General features: G+C 39.8%; 1 protein-coding gene across 1 annotated transcript in view; it reads left to right on the top strand.

Moving 5' to 3' along the window:
* The window catches only part of LOC118341972 (chloride channel protein 2-like), a 149,556-nt gene extending 138,967 nt beyond the window's left edge, over positions 1-10,589 (top strand). The window contains exons 20-21 of the mRNA XM_035680397.1: positions 3,933-4,019; positions 6,669-10,589. Of these exons, the coding sequence (XP_035536290.1) occupies positions 3,933-4,019; positions 6,669-6,863 (282 nt within the window). The 3' untranslated portion in view covers positions 6,864-10,589. The remainder of the gene's footprint in view (positions 1-3,932; positions 4,020-6,668) is intronic.
* The last annotated feature ends 5,923 nt before the right edge of the window (positions 10,590-16,512 follow it).

Here is a 16,512-nt window from a genome sequence, read left to right as displayed (position 1 = left end):
AATGAGTATGGTTAAGAACATCATTATTTTTTAAGTATCATTTGGGTGTTCACAGTGGGTGATCTCGACAATAATCTGTTTTCTTGTTTCATATCCAGAGTGACAGCAGTGGGTGCCTCTTTAATACCCAGAAAATCATTAGCGCTGAGAATCTTTGGTATGCTAGAGAGAGAGAGAGAGAGATTTTCTCTACCTCTTGCCCTGGTCTTTAGCTCGGCCTCTCTATATCTGGCATACCATTTATCCCATGCTGTTTACTGTTGTTGTGCTTCTGTGTTTGTCTGCAGGCCCTTTTTGCAACGGACAAATCTGTTTTTTGAAACATTTACATGACAATATGTTTCTGCAGTCATGGTGGTCTGGGTTTTGGCCCAGGGCCACTGTTAGTTCATTTGGGGTAGACGAATCCAAGCAAAGCACACTTCCGTAATTTTCATCAAAGAAAAGACCTCTTGAAGCTATCGCATATATTATGTACAAAATAAATGTTAAAAGATGGGTCCACCTAAATTACAAAAAAAACATTTAGCTGGGTGACAAGTTAAAGTAAAACCAAATGTTTGGTGTTGGTCCACTAAGAGCCTCCAGAATAGCTTCAATGCTTCTTGTCATTTATTGTCCAAAATATTGCCTTATTTGGTGTTTTGATGATAGTGGGGAAAGCCAAAATAGGTGTTTTCATAGGTGTTAGGTGTGTCCCATAGTTGGCTTGACTGTGAAGTCCATAGCATATGATTTATATCATTTCTCTTCTCAGCAAACCATTCAGTGAGCCCTTGTTCCCTGCATTCAAGTGTCTGCTTTTGTTATGGTTTTCACTCATTTATTCAGGTTTTTTTCTCACTTACCTCTTGAAGTAACTATCTAGCCACACAGGTAGTATTGAGCTTATGTGCACATCCCTAAGGTTTCTGCCTTTACCCGAAATACACTCAAGGGGAATGCAATATTTGTGGCACTTGAAGCATTTAAATCTTTCATCTGAAAATTTAACCAGCATGTCTTTTTATAAGCAATGTCCCAGACACTCTAGATAATCCTGGCTCTGTCCAAAGGTAACTAATTCCACCTACCATCAACTTCTTTTTTAAATTAACATATATATATATATATTATATTTATAATATATAATTACTATATACATATATATATATATAATTTGTTTAATTAGTGCAAAAAGTTACTGTATAGCCAAGATATTGCCAATTAACATGTATGTTTTACACTTTAGTTTTTAGTACAAACTAAAACAAAAGAACAACTCCTTTAAACATCACTATGACAACCACACACAGAATCAAACCTATAAAGGTGCAGCAGTATCATTTTTAAATTACAGGATATAATTTGTCACATCAAAGTAATATCACAATATAATAATTACCTTAAACATACCATATTGGAGATTATTTGTAGCCTCTGGTACTGGCAGTGCTTCTCAAATTAAGACCACATTTCCCATAATTCCCATTTTCTCTTAATGATTAAAGAGGATAAGCGGGGAGCTGGGCTTCCAGGTTGTGTTTGTTTGGAGTCTCTAACATCTCACATTATGCTGTGCTGATGATCAATTGATTCTAAAATGCTATTTGCAGCACCTTTAATCAGTGAATTACGGTTTAAATAGATGTGAATGGGCTAAATTGGAGGTGAGCTGACTCCGTCCCCAGAGAAGCTACTATATCCTCCTGTGGGGAAACTCTTCGATAGATTACATTACGACTGGCCCTGGCCTAAAAACACTTAACAATCTTTTTCTTGGCACAGCTTCCGCTTGCTTGGCACAGTGGGATCAATTTCAGACCTCCCAAGTGCCCATTCTGGTTAAGCAGAAAGTCCCATTAAACACTAAAAGGGTCTAGAACAAAAAGTCCAGTAGGCATCAGTCCTGCAACCTGTCTGATCTGCCACTAAAGTTTTTGACCTCTTGTGCTTCTAGCTGCACGCAGCCACACTCCTCCATGGTAACTCTAGTAGTGGATATAAGACTAAATGTAGCTTTAATCATCCCTGTGGGGAAATTGAGTCATTGCATCAGCAAATACAGTACTAATAGGGCAGAGAGTATAAATACAGCAAAACAGGGTCATTGACATGTAAGAATAAAGACATGTATGACACTAAGAGCACATAATGAAATCAGTATTCACAGAACATTTTAGAAATTAGTCATGTTGTTTAGAAGGCAAATAAACTATCAGGAGTCACAGATGTTTTACAAAACAGATAAAATAAAAACAGTTGGCAGTCCTTTTCTGTAAGGAGGACATTACACCATCAGTATAAGCTGGCCTCAAAGTTTTTTAACAGGGAAACATTTGGGGATTTGCCAGTTAAAGGCCTTTAACGTAACTGACGTCAATGATTAAATTTACTTATCTACACTATTATTAGAAATTGGTCTTGACATTTATACCCTTTTATACAAGCAACTTAGTGCGCTTTAACGTCTTCACCCTGCATTTGACCCCATTCATGAGACAGCTGTCACAGGTTAATGTGTGGTCATCACCATTAGAGTGACGTTCCACCAAATCCCGCTAAACATATATTAACATATAATTCCAATTTAGTACCATATAAAGTTGTTTTTCATATACAGTTAATCAGCCATGTAGTCTGGCTGTTAAATTTGCATTATCATAATACGAAAAAATGTCTGGACTGGAAGCCCATTTGTCCGACAGCCTGTTATACCGAAAACAAAAGCCTGCTGCTCCAAAGGCCCATTTTTTCCAAAAAGACACGCTCTCCCTGGAGTTTTATTTGCTCTTAAGATCTTACTGTACAGGGACATTCAGGAAAACAAAGTCAGATGATCTTCATTGTCATGGTAGGTTTAGGCAACACAACTACTTGTTTATTAGATTTAGTAAAGACTGTGGTTTGGGGTCAAATAAGTATGTTTTGTTATGTCAGTTTTGTTACGTATGTAAGTTGGTGATACCAGAGTGTCTTTTCAGGAACAGTGGGCCTTCGGAGCAATGCCTGTTGCTCCAAAATTTTTTCCGACTATTGGGGTTTCGGAATAATGGCATAGCACCAACTAAACAGCGAAATTAATAATGCAGCATAAAATAAGTAACATAAAATAAGTAGGTCATCTAGCTAATGTTAGCATAGTAAGCCATAGCCGCAGTTAAGCTGTATAGTCAAGGAGTGGCTCCACTGGCCCCGCTGTGACTGCTCTGCCTCTGTTTGAAACACTGAGTGGCCCCCTTATGTATGACGACAGTAGTGCTGCATTGTGTTCACGGTGCCCTCTGAAAACGTCAATAGTCACTGTAATATCCATAACAGAAACTACAATTGTTACCTTCAGTGGGTTATTCCGGCACACCTCTACATTGAATTAAAATCCCATGCCTGTTCACCAAAGCCAAGCAGCAATGCAACTTGCATTCAATCCACATCACAAATGGGAGTTTCTATATTTTGCCTTGATTATTTGGTGTTTTGCCACTACTACAGGTCTTTTGGCCTGATGCACAACTTGTGCTTGAAAAGTGTTTCCTCATAGACACATAGTCAGTTGAATGAAGGCTTATTTCTCTACGATCTACTAGTATTTTCCCTCATCTCGCTTTGATCCAAGGAAACTTTATACAGCTTTGGTTGTTTCTTGTCAACGTAAGCAGGTATTCAGCAATTCAGTTTCTATTTTAAAATGAGCATCTATACTCTGAATACTGAATGTCTCTGTGATATTTCCCAAAGTGATCGTTTCCCATTTAGTTGAACATTTGACTAGCTGAATGAACCCATTGTGAATGAAGTTGTCAGTTTTGGAAAATTGAAGTCAGTGGGGCATTTCCCTAACTGAGCCTCATTTTCTGCTTAAAGCAGGAACCCAGCACTGTATTGTCTGTGGTTTGTTACTGTTTCTAGTGTTTCACTAATTGTTTCCAACCACCTCTGCTGTTTTCCTACAGACCCACACCATCTTCTCCCTGCTGGGCCTCGACCACGCCTACGTCACCAGCATTGGACGCCTCATTGGGGTGGTTTCCCTCAAAGAGGTAAGAGTCTTATTGTACATATTTTGTGTTTAATGGTTTCATAACTCTTGAATCTAAACTCACGATCCATTTTTTGTCAATTTTTTTCACATTAAAACTTAAACATAAAAAAGACTGTCATTTATACAGGCAGCATACTTTCATAACTGTAAAATCACTGTCATCATCAGGAGTGCTGTCACCGTTCTGTACACACACACAAGACATTTCAGCCAATATTAATGATTCCTCCTCCCTCTGCCTGTTATGTACTGTGACAGACAAAAGGCTGCTTAATATTGCTGTCTCTGTCTATTGTCTCTCTGTCTGTTCTCTGCCCCCCTCCCTCTCTTTCCACCTCCCCTGCCTCACAAACAACTGAAAACCCCTCGCTCTTTGTGAATTGGCCAGGATTGTTGCTAAGTGCAGCGCTGCTTGCCTGTCCCTGACATTTAGGCTTTTTTGTTCTGCGTTCCACCAGCAGACAAAAACCCAGCTAAGGCAGATAAAGCCCAGCCTCTCCCAGTCTGCCTGTCTGTCACACAGACAAGCTGTTATATCACAGCCTCGCTGGTCCATATGGAAGAGAGGAATCACAGGGATGTTTGTGTGTGTGATTATAGTGCATTATTTCCACCCTACACTATTCTTTTCATGGCAGACACAGGATCTGTAGCACCCAAATCCTTCACCTTATCAGCCAAATGACAAACTTGGCCTGGCTAAACAGAAAATGTAATAATACTCTCTCACACAGAGAGCAGAGAGAGACAGGATGAAAGAGAGTGTAGAAAATGCAACACACGTTCACATAGCTCCAGTGTTTAGGAAACTAAATATTGTTTTGTTTTTTAACTTTTAAGATCATTATTTTTAGAGACCATATAAACTCAGTGTGTCCGGATTGTTAAAGATATAAGATGGCCATGTTTTCCTTTTTCAATAGATAAAAATGTAAAATAATTTTTATCAGAAGTCGATGATTTGTTCATTAACAGGAAGCATGGGCTGATGGGAGGTTAGGGTTATGGGTCTGGGTGTATTTTCAGCAGCACAGACTGAATGATCATAGGAATATTATAATAGGCAGCACTGCGTCTCTATGATCCTCTGGCTCTTCCTGCGACTATACCTTGCTACTTGTCACTTTCATTATGAAAGTGACATTACATTACAGAGTATATAGGCAACAGGAAGTTTAGAATTAAATATTTATAGTTTAGAGAATATTATAGATCCATGACGAACTTGACAGAAGGACAGGAACGAGGGAAAAAGGAGCAATTACAAATCTGTCTGCTACTTCAGCACCAGGGACAGCGCCATGGATTTATCAGTACATCTCAGAGCCATGGTCGGGGCCGTAGATTCTAACTTGGACAAACCTCAGTCAGATTGGGGGGGGACTAACACTACATGAATGAACACTACATGTTTTGATTGAGAGTGTGTAAAAAGTACTTAGCAGGTAAACATGGAAGTATAAACTGTTATCAATGGATAAATGGTTAAAAGAGTTAGGTAAAGGTAGTTAGCTAACATAGGTAGTTTCTGATCCTTGTCTTAATTTTCCTTTTAATTGGTACCAAATCAAATAATTCTTATGAGGAAATGGTCAAGAAATTATTTGGAAAGAACAGACATAAAGTGTTTTGTGCATTTGTTTTAGTTGAAGGTCTTATGTCCAAAATGTACATCTGAGAAAATATCTTGCTTATTTTTTAAATAAATATAAAATTTCCAGTTTATGAACATTTATAAAAGGCAGGCTTCAGTGTGCACTGTGGCAGAAGCAGGTCTGTTACTGTGAGTGGACATTTTTTGATCCACTTTCATTTCCACTGTGTGTAGGTGGCAGGGGGAGCCGCATTAATAAATTTGTAGCCGTGTCCACCTCTCCTTTCTTCTCTTATTCTGCGAAATTCAGCAAACAGCGGCAAAAGTCAAAGTCACTCTGCCCTCACTTTCCAGTGTGCACTGCCCTCTGACCATGAGCTTTCCCTCTATTACATTTTGGAAAAGAGATTCCAGTTCAAAATAGAAAATGGCTTGTGTGCCTGTGCATCAGATTGTAAACTACTGACATGATCTTTCACTGTAAAACAAGGCCAGCACTGTGTCGGGGTTAGCAGTTCTATTTCCACTGGGGCCACCCATTCCAACACTGCATGCAGCACAGCATAATAAGGCACTGTGAATAAAACCCTGAACCAAGCCGTACTTTATTTTTTCCTAAAACAAGAGCTGCGATGTGTCCCAAACCCATACTACCTACTAATTCCAAGCAGATGAGTATGTAGTATATACATGTATTATGATCAAACTAGATAGTATGCATACTACATACGGTTGTTTTTTTGTGTATTAATGATGCACAATATTCTCTCACAATACAATCCTCAAAGGAAATGGAAAAAAAAACGTACGCTTGAAATGTTTATTACAGCAGCTATTAGCACTTATTTTTAGATTATTTGGCGTCATAGGCTCCGACCCTCATTCACTCCCCGCAGATCTGTTTTATATAGACAATACCGCGAGAGGGATGAGAAATTACCTTACAACCCTAGCCGGAGCCTACAGGTGGATGTATCTATCTATCTATCTAAATGTTGTCGTCACAAAAACTTTCCCCTCTAACTGTCTTTGTCTTTCTCCTTCTCCATCCAGCTTCGCAAGGCCATCGAGGGCTCCGTGACAGTGAAAGGTGTGAAAGTGCGTCCTCCCCTGGCCAGCTTCCGGGACAGCGGCACCAGCAGCAGCGAGAACGAAGCCACCGAGCTCCACAAGCTGTGGGATCGCCACAAGAGCATGTCGCTGCCCCGCGAACACACCCCCTCCGAATCCGATGAGAAATCCCAGTGAGGGAAAGTAGAGGAGGTGGAGGATGAAGAAGAGCAGGTGGAGGAAGCGGAAGAGGAGGAGGAGGAGGCATTGAGATCTTTAATCCCCCAAAGCCACAAACATGCAAAAATCCTCAGGGCTTAGGATCAATATTTAATTCTGGAAAGAGTTCTACTGCTACGCCAGCCTCTTTGTAACTCATTTCTCTGCTCATCTACTCCTCTTTCTCTTCTCCATCCACTTTGCTTCAGGGACCCACCAGGGCTTTCCCCAGGGTTCTTGCACTGACCAAGCCAGACACTCCACAGGGGAGTGGAACACAACTCAACCTGTGCCCTGCTCTCCATTTACCCTTGGGAACCCGCTGGGAACCCCCAGGGGGGAGAAAAAAACACGTGTTGGTCAAATCCAACTGGGAATGGGTTGAGATTTTTAAAAAAGGGATTTTTTTTTTGGAGACTTTGTTTAGCTTGTGTATCATTATAGTTGGGATCAAAGCTTGGACCAGCAAATGTTATCTTTCGGAACACGTCTTCCACTTCGTAGATAAATTCAGCAATGATGACAAGGAAGAATAACGTATGCGTGTTGTATGAGTGTATGAAAATGTGAGTAGCAAACGACTATTTCTTATACAACCTTTTTTATTGCCATTAGAACACATTTCAGTCTTTGTTTTCCAGCTTGAATAATTTAATTTCTGACTGATCAGGTGGTCTGGGTTTAACTGGAATTTGCCATGGCACCATTTCTTTGTAAATGACTCTGTTTGTCCCATCGACAAGCACTGGACTAAGGGTACAGATGCCTTAGTGTTTTGTTTTTTTCTTGTTTCCATTACTCCTCTTTTCCTTGGTCCTCCCATCATTTCACTGAGAGTCTTAATGGTCAGGTTGAGAGTACAGTCTATGCAAGCAGACATCCCTGTTGGCAGTGGTGAAAGCACCTGTAGCTCTTTTCATAATGTACACTCCTTTCATACTGTAGCTACGGCCTTACATTACAAAGACACATAGAAAACACACAAGAACGAGACGGCGGCGATGCACTCCGAGTCAAGGTTTTCCGCTTATCTAAATATAGCTCTTAATAAGTGTTCCAGAGAAGGTTGGGGCGGATGGAGGGGGCAGGAAGCGAGGGAGAGGCGAAGAACAGGGAGCAAATGGATGGCTGAAAGAATGAAGACATCATTACCTAACCAGCTGCTCTGGGCCCTCTCATCAATCTGCCTTTGATTTCCATGTTAGCTAACCTCCATTACTATCAGAGACACAGCGCCCCACCCACCACCACCACCACCACCAGCCATATGATGTAATGGTCCAGGGCAGAGGCCCACACTGTTGTCAGCATATACAACACCAGATGACAACATGTGAGCAGATTAATTGATTAATGCAGACCAGTAGCTTAAGTGATCCAGTGAGATTAGCTCATATAAACACTAAAAATCCATAACTGACAAATAATGACAATATGTAGTTCATCCTTATAAAATGTACCTTGTTTACCAATGTAAGTCATTACTAAATTATAGCTCCAGCTACTAAAGGAATACAACCTGGAACTTGAGCCATCAATGTTTTAATGACAGCATGGTTTCTGATTCAGCAAGTAGTCTGACACGACAGATAATGTATACGTACTGTGTATTTAGTAATTCATGTCTGCCATAATGCTTGAGGCTCGTCAGTGCGCACTCTGCTCATCGACAGAAGAAACATTGATTTGTTTTCCCTCTCCTCTATCCCTCCATCTTTTCCACTTCCATTTTTTACTCGTGGGCAAATGCGTCCAAACACTCCTTTTCTTAACTCTTTTATTTATATTTTTGGGACTAGGTATGGATGTCCACTACTACCTAAAGAATTAGCTCTACTGTTTAGATGCCTTAAATATGCACTCATACCCAACTTCATTGTGGTTTCCAGCATTTGATGCATCGCATGGGTTTTATTTTTGGTGGTGTCTTGTCTTGCTGCGTGGCCACTAAAAGTAAAATACACACAGTAAAAAAAAAAAAGCATGGCTTTGCATGATGGAGTGCATGTGAGATTTGTGTTGATGTACCAAAAACAAAAGCTTAATGGAAATGAATATGGGACGAGTGAATGTTGATGTGTCTTTGTATGTTTGCCATCCTGTGCCTGTATGTTATGTGTCTTTACAGTATCTTATTTTTTACTTCTTGTGGCAGATTATTTCACTTTGATTGGAATCTTCCATTCATCCAATGAGCTTTATTCATTGCCTGATTTTGAACTGGGGATGGAGTCTTTGGGTTATGCTTACAGATTAATATATTTAACATCACTTCTGTAATATAAAATCATAATTTAATGTCTTAACTAATTTTAAATTGTTGACTTTTGTCTTTTTGAAAGAGATTTTGGGGGCTTGTTTAATAAAATTTGTTGTATTTTTTTCAGATTTTCAGATTTACAGTTTGATTTTAATGCTGTCCTTTGTGGGTTCTTTTATATTTTTACATGCTGCCTGAAACATTTCTACTAGGACATTTATTTTTAAATGCAAATAACACTAACACGGGGTGAAGGCTCGCAATGGCTGCCTGATAGGAAAGAAAAAGAAATGTAATTGTGAAGCTGAGGGAAGTTAATCTGTCTGTTGGTGACATGTTCATCACACAAGTGCCTGCATCGGCTCCTCTTCTTTATCAATAAGCAATCGACACCTAAGTGTTCGGATCTGGTTTTCTAGTCATACACATGTAGACGAGGCACTTTTCACACACACGCACACAAATATGTAAGCGGGTGGATGATGTGTCAGTGCGGTGTGCAATTATCACCATGGCAACCTGTCACAGTCGTCACAACGACACCCCCCACCCCGACTGACTGAGATCCACTCGTCTGATTTGGTTCTGTTCATTTGTTTGTGCTTTTCATCGATTTTCATTATTCTGCCTTCTGCCAGAGCCTTTCCATTCGCCGACATTTCAGAATTTTTCATCTCATTTGCTACCAGACAGATATAGACCGAGGTAGATGCATATTTATTAGTCTGTATTAATCAAAGTAGAAGTTGTAAAATGTTTTGTTTCTCATTCTTTTTATGAATGATCTACTTGTAGGTAATCAATTTGTGCAATAACAGTTGTTCATCTCACTTTGTAACCCATTTTTAATTGATGACATGAATGCAAGATAACCTTATTTTTGTAAAGAAACCTGAAAAGTGTAAAAAGATGTATGTATATGAAGAGAACCGACGCTCACACAGGAGCTTGTGTGTAATAAAGTGATGTTTGAATGGCGGCTTAAGGGGGAAGGTTTCCCAAGAGCCTGAATAGAATCAGAATCTCACTAGAATCACCATTAAGATATTTAAGAAGAGGAATAGCTTATACTCCTCATTCTGGCTTTGGGAAACCTTCCCCATCTGGTCTTAAAAGGCTCTGTGGTGAATCCTGCTGCATGGACTGTAGCTGGCGCTCTCTTACAAGCCCCCCCCCCAAGCAGTGACGCTGAGTCAGTTTTATCATGCTCCTCTCTATCCTCTCCTTCAGTCTGAGGCGCTTTGATAAGACCAGATACTCACTTCAGCTGTTGAGGGTTATCTTTTATCCGCTCCTTAGGGCTCTTAGGGACTGTACATTGTACATACTGGAGGTCTCCACTACCCCGAGGGCCAAACCAGACGGAGCTGAACAAAATCCAGAGCTATTTTTCACACAGAAAAATGAAACATTGTTTTGTATATCAGGGATGAATAAATGAGATTTTAACAAACAGCTCTTGTTGAAGATGACTCTCTGTTTTATATCTCCTAGGACTCCTGTTATTCTGCAGCTGTGATTCTTTCCTGTCTGTCTTCATTTTTCCCCTCAGTAACAGCTGGAAAGCACCTGGAGTGTTGTTTTTGTCTTAAGCTGATACTCCCAGTGGGGAAGCAAATTTAGTAATGCCGCAATACTGTTCAGATTAGTTCTTTTGTCCCAAATCTTTTTATAGCACAGGGAGTCAAAGGCAACATGCAACAATTGCTCCTAACCCGGCATTTGGATCGAATGAGAGGTCCTCCATAAATACTCACTACTGCAATATCCATATTTATACCCTATAATTCAATCTGCCCCAATCCAGCTCACTGAATGAGAGAATAAAGAATTTAATGATCTGTATTTATTACTATTGAAGAACGTATTTCAAGACTTTTTAAAAGGGAAAAAATACAACTTTTATTCAGATATAAACAAATTAAGCTTATTGTCAGCAGAAAATAGAATCTAGTTTATTGGAGTGTGTATACGATATGTATTACTTTCAGGTTCAAGGTTCACAACGAATTAGTTGTAGCCATCGTAATTAGTAAAAAATAAAAGCTCATAATTCTTATTTGTTGTTGCAACAGAAAGAAAATAATGAAAGAATGTGTGACTGCCTTCAGTTCACTGGCAGATAATGAACAACAAAAATACAAAAACAGACATTAATGCAGTTTACAATCACAGTTGCACTCCTATAATTCTGGGTTCTTCTAAGTTATTCCGAGCAGCAGAACCAGAGATTTTATTTATTTTTTTTAAATTTAAATTTAGTTTAATTTATTTAAATGTTACACACTGGACCTGTAGGCAAGATACTGAACCCGAAATACCCTCGATAGCAGGCCAGAACCAGGCATGGCAGAATGTGTACGTGAATGCATGAATGCTACTCAGCAATGATGCTCCTCTCTTAAAATAATTCATGGTGCAATTTGGCTCCTCCAGCATGTGAACCTTTATGTTTCATAAAGCTGCTAAAGTGTTGTAAACATGAAAAATCCCAAAATATTGAGGTTAGTGGAGTGCGGCACTTCAGTAATTCAGCTCTTAACTTAACTCAACTGCTTTCCCATTGGAAGCGTTAACTGCAACAGTTGGCTCGGTAATGAACTGCAACCACAACACTTTTTTCACAGCCTCAATTTTGTGACTGCGTTTGTTTTTCTGTCAGTGTTTTTCTGTCCCCTCCTTCTGGTGTGTCCTCATTCTGCTCACACGCCTTCATTCTGTTGTTTTCCTGTGTGTGAATGAGAGGAGAGCATCTGGACTGCAATGGGTGGAAAGTGCAATGGTAAAAGCTTAATGAGCTAAATGAGTTCATTCGTTAAGTAGGCTGCAGTTCTGTCCCTCAGTGAGTTTCAGGTGGGAGCACGAAACCTTCTCTAGAGAGACGAAATGAGTTATGCGTGATAGTGTGTTGTAGAGATAATTTAGCACTTTTTCTGAAGCTTCTATTGTGGTTCATACATCCCTTATAATCTATAATCCACTCTAATATAACTGCCTGTTAATAGCCGTAGCGATGTGACACCTTGATATCCTGTTACGCAACGTGTGTGACTCTGTGCCTGTCTGAGTGTGTGCAAGACAGAAAAGTCAAGAATGAATTGAAACAAAACAGGGCGGCAGTTGCTCATCTGTATTGCAATGAATGAGGTTAGAAGCACTTGAGCAGCGTTGAGCCTTGTTGAGCAGAGCGCCATCTGTCCGTGCTGACGCCGCCCTCGTTTCTGATGAATATTAAACAAAGGTGTCACTCCAAAAAGTCTTCCTGCCTCCCAGTAACTGCTACAGTGTAGGAAGTGCTTGTCGCACTTGGAGACTGATTGATGTAATCGCTGGTAAGAGGTGCAGACGGGCCTCTGGAGACAGCCGCACTCTGTTCTCTGTCTGTGTGGGTGTCTTCATCAATGCCAAATCTCCTAAGGAGGATAGAAAAATGTCAAAGAAGTATGCTAAGGAGATCTTTGCTGTCTGTCAGTCTACAGTTAGTTTTCATGGGTTGACATTTGAATTGTTAGTACAGTGTGATAATGTAAAGAATTCAAAATAAATTAGGGGACCTATCATTAAACATTAGTTATGGTTTGGTTTTAGGGTTCAGACTCAATTAATGTAGGTTTGACCTTCATTCTTCTTTACATTGAGGAGGATCTATTGACAGAAATGGAAGTTGATATTCATAGATCTGTTGTCATTAGTGTATAGTCACCTAAATATAAGAATTAAGTTTTTGTTACCTCAGTGGTTCCTAACCTAGGGGTCAGTACCCCCAGTAGGGGTTGCCAAAGCTCCTTAGGGTGTCACAAGGACTTCTTGATTTTAAGGGGTGTAAGAAAACTTAATGTACACAGTAGGCCTATATCCCAGCATTTTGTTCATTTCTGTGAAGACAACCAAGTCAAATTGTTATTTTTAAAGCTTTTTATTATTATTATTAAAGATCGAAACTTTGAAGAGCTGAACACAAGCTATGTTCATAGAGCCTTCACTGCCTGCTCTCATAGCCTCGTCCTGCATTAGAAAAGTACATTAAAAAAAACAAAATACTAATAGAACAATGAGAAGAAAACTCAGAATTTTTCAAAAAAGAAGTCTACGTATGATTTTTAAACAATTAAATAATAATAAAAAATCTACAGGGGATTGTATTTAAAGTTCCTAAAACATGTTCACGGGAAATAATCTGCTCAAAACTCGTTTTACACAAATATCCTGCAGTTATTGTGTTCACTGTTTGGGTTCATTGTAACAGCAATTGCACAGTTCTCACAGCTGTTCCTACTGTTATACGTGTTATACACATTGATATAATATGACAACATCCATAAAATATGTCACTTAGTCAGAAGAAAGAATAAGGTTGGGAACCAGTGTTCCAGAGGGAAAAACACAGGTTTGGAATCCAATCTGGTGGTTTTGAATGAAACATGCCCACAACCTGTCTGCCCACGGTCATTCAAAGAACATAAAAAGCCCAGCTGACAATCCAAAGTATACGTGGCAAGTCTACAGCACAAGTCTATTGCTGAGGAGGCTGACTCCCTTGACTTTGAACTAAATGTCGTCTCTTCAGAGCTGGTCTGCAATCAGCCTGGTGCTCCTGATGCTAATTGCCATGGGGGATGATTGAGAGCAGCGTTCACTAACACTGGCACGCTGTAATTACAAGGCGAAGTTCTTCTGTGGCAGCTCCCCCCTATTTGAGTCAAATGAGAGGATATGTTGATTAACCACAGGGAGGGGAGGGGGGACGCAGAACATGATGCGGTGCTGGGGTACGGGGCTCAACTGATGGATCTTGGCTGCCTATCTGCTGGGTTGTCAGTTTCACAACAGTGCTTGATTGCGCTGCTGTCTGGAGTCGGGTTTACTTGCACCTGGACTCTCAGCCAAGAATTCTTGTACGAAGCACAAATGTGGGGATGATCTGCCAATGTTAATTGGGGAGTGGGAGTAGGAGATAGGAGCAGTGGCAGAAATGTAGGTTCCCTCACTTCGCCAAATGGCTCACAGGGGTGTGGAGCTGAGGGGGAGAATATTTTACAAGATTTCATAAGAAGGCACGAGCTGTTGATTTTTATTTAGGGTGACTTGTCGATGCATGTGCCCACACATGCACTCAGAAGGAGGGTGGAAATATAGATTCCCACAGTAAGCTGCATGAGAACATACCGTGGTGTCAGTTAGTATTATAACTACAGCACTCACCATAAACCGTAAACTTAAGCAACATAGCTCCCATCATTACAGTGTTCAGCAAAATTTCAGATTAAACACTTAGGCTAAAAGCTTAAGACCAGTAACATTACGTTCTCCTAGCTCATTTGGTAATATATATATAATATAAAAAAATAGATTCTCACTGATTTGTTTAATTTTAAAGATTACCTCCAAAAAAACATATAGTCTGCTCACAACAATATGTTTCAGCTCCTACTTCCTCATTAAAAGTTCCAGAATCTCTGAATATGCAAATGTTGTTAATTTCTAATTTTTTCCTGCTGGCAGTCAGTCCTGAAATGACTGCAAAACTATTTGTGACGTCACAATTTTCAATGAGCACAGAGAAACCTTCCACTTTCAGCAGATGAATGTGGAAACATCCTTCTAGTGTCAAACTCTGCACAGACAGTATTTAAACAGCACACTGTAGGAACAAGAAGAACATTAGAGAGTTGCTCCAGAATGATGCCTAGGTGATAGACAGGTTTATAAAACCTTTTAAGAAATTCTAAATTGTAACACTGTTTCATTATGAAATTGCCAATAATGGATGATGATGAACCAGCAACTGTTTTGCTCACTGCTTAGACCATCTGTCACTATCATTAGCCTCACTGTATAGGCCTTCAATAAAATCTATTTTTAATTCAATATCATTAGAAATTGGCTCAAAATACCAATTTCGATATATACTGTTTAAAGGACCAGTGTGTAGGATTTAGTGGCATCTAGCTAGTTGCAGACAGAAACTCCCTCGCTTCATCCTCCCCTTCCAAGCACAAAGGAGAAACTATGATGGCTGCAAAAAGTGCAAAAAATGCAAAAGGCCCTATCTAGTGCCAATGGGGTTTGTCCCTTCTGGGCAACTGAAATATGGCAGTTCAACATGTCCATGGAAGGCGACCCATGCCGTCTGTAGATTTAAAAAAGTCTATGGTAACAAAAACATAATTTTCATATTCAGGTGATAATCCACTAATGAAAAATTACCTATAAATAATATGTTCCATTTCTGCCAGTAGATCCTCCAAAATGGTATGGCTAGTGTTGCTAGTTCCATTTTGCTTTCACCTGCAGTATGTGAAATAACATAAATGTTAAAATTAAAATGGCTAAATATGAGACCCTAACCAACACAGACAATAGATGTTTGCGTTCGAAACCAGTCTAAAAATATAAACTGTAACCTCCTCTTCCTGTAAATATCTACACAAGGTCACTTTTAAAATGGATAAACTCCATCATAACCTCACTGGTGTCAGGTGTCACTGTCAATATGTTAAAATCTGGCTGATTAATTTTACACACACACACACACATATAATTGGACCATGTAATGGCTGCCTATAATGAGGTGGACTGGCATCCTGACAGTAAATTAGAGGCAGTATGTTTCTACTTACAAAAAGCTGGGCAGATGTAGACGCCGTTCGTAAAAAATAGAAGCTCCATGTTTCTGTTGAAGCATTAGGTGGGGCACACCCTTGGTGTGTTCCCTCCCAAGCTCTCTGTTTAAGGGTGGAGCACGATTTGGAAATGACAGATGGGTGTGGAACATGGATTCAAGTGGTTAGACTACGTGTGGTTATATCAAGGTGAACTAAATATAAGGTGGAAGAGCCCAATTTTGGAATGGAGTCACCCAGGGTTTTTAAATGCAGGGTTGACATTTAGAAACATATGATTTCTTCAGTGAAACTCTGTAGGACAGGAAAGAAAAGGGCACGCAGAAGCTCACATGTACGTGTCTGGTACTGGACCTCCAGCACTGTGTATGTGTGTGTGAGATATCAAGTTTTTGAAGACTGCTTACAGAAAAATTGATAAAACAAGATAAAATGTGGCTGCAGAAAGCAATTCCCCATATTAGCATACTAATGTTACAGATCAACATTTGCTTATTCTGCAGGGCCTCAGATCAGCTGTTTCCCCTCCAGCAATTTCACCAATCACGCAGGCAGCCTACCGTAGAACATACTGCTGGGACTCTTCTCATGGGCATCATGAGTTTTGAGCAGCAATGGGAACTTTGAGGAGCGCTCGCTCTGGGTACACAAAGTAAGTTGAGAGATTCTGATCAAGCTTGCTTAAGGCTATAATATGTAACCTCTGCATTGAATTTATAAGCACTAGAGCTATGTTCTATATGTA

This window comes from Morone saxatilis, unplaced genomic scaffold (assembly GCF_004916995.1).
Source record: "Morone saxatilis isolate NCDOM2014 unplaced genomic scaffold, NCSU_SB_2.0 Contig8, whole genome shotgun sequence".
Classification (NCBI taxonomy): domain Eukaryota; kingdom Metazoa; phylum Chordata; class Actinopteri; family Moronidae; genus Morone; species Morone saxatilis.
This window is presented reverse-complemented; position numbering and strand designations above follow the sequence as displayed.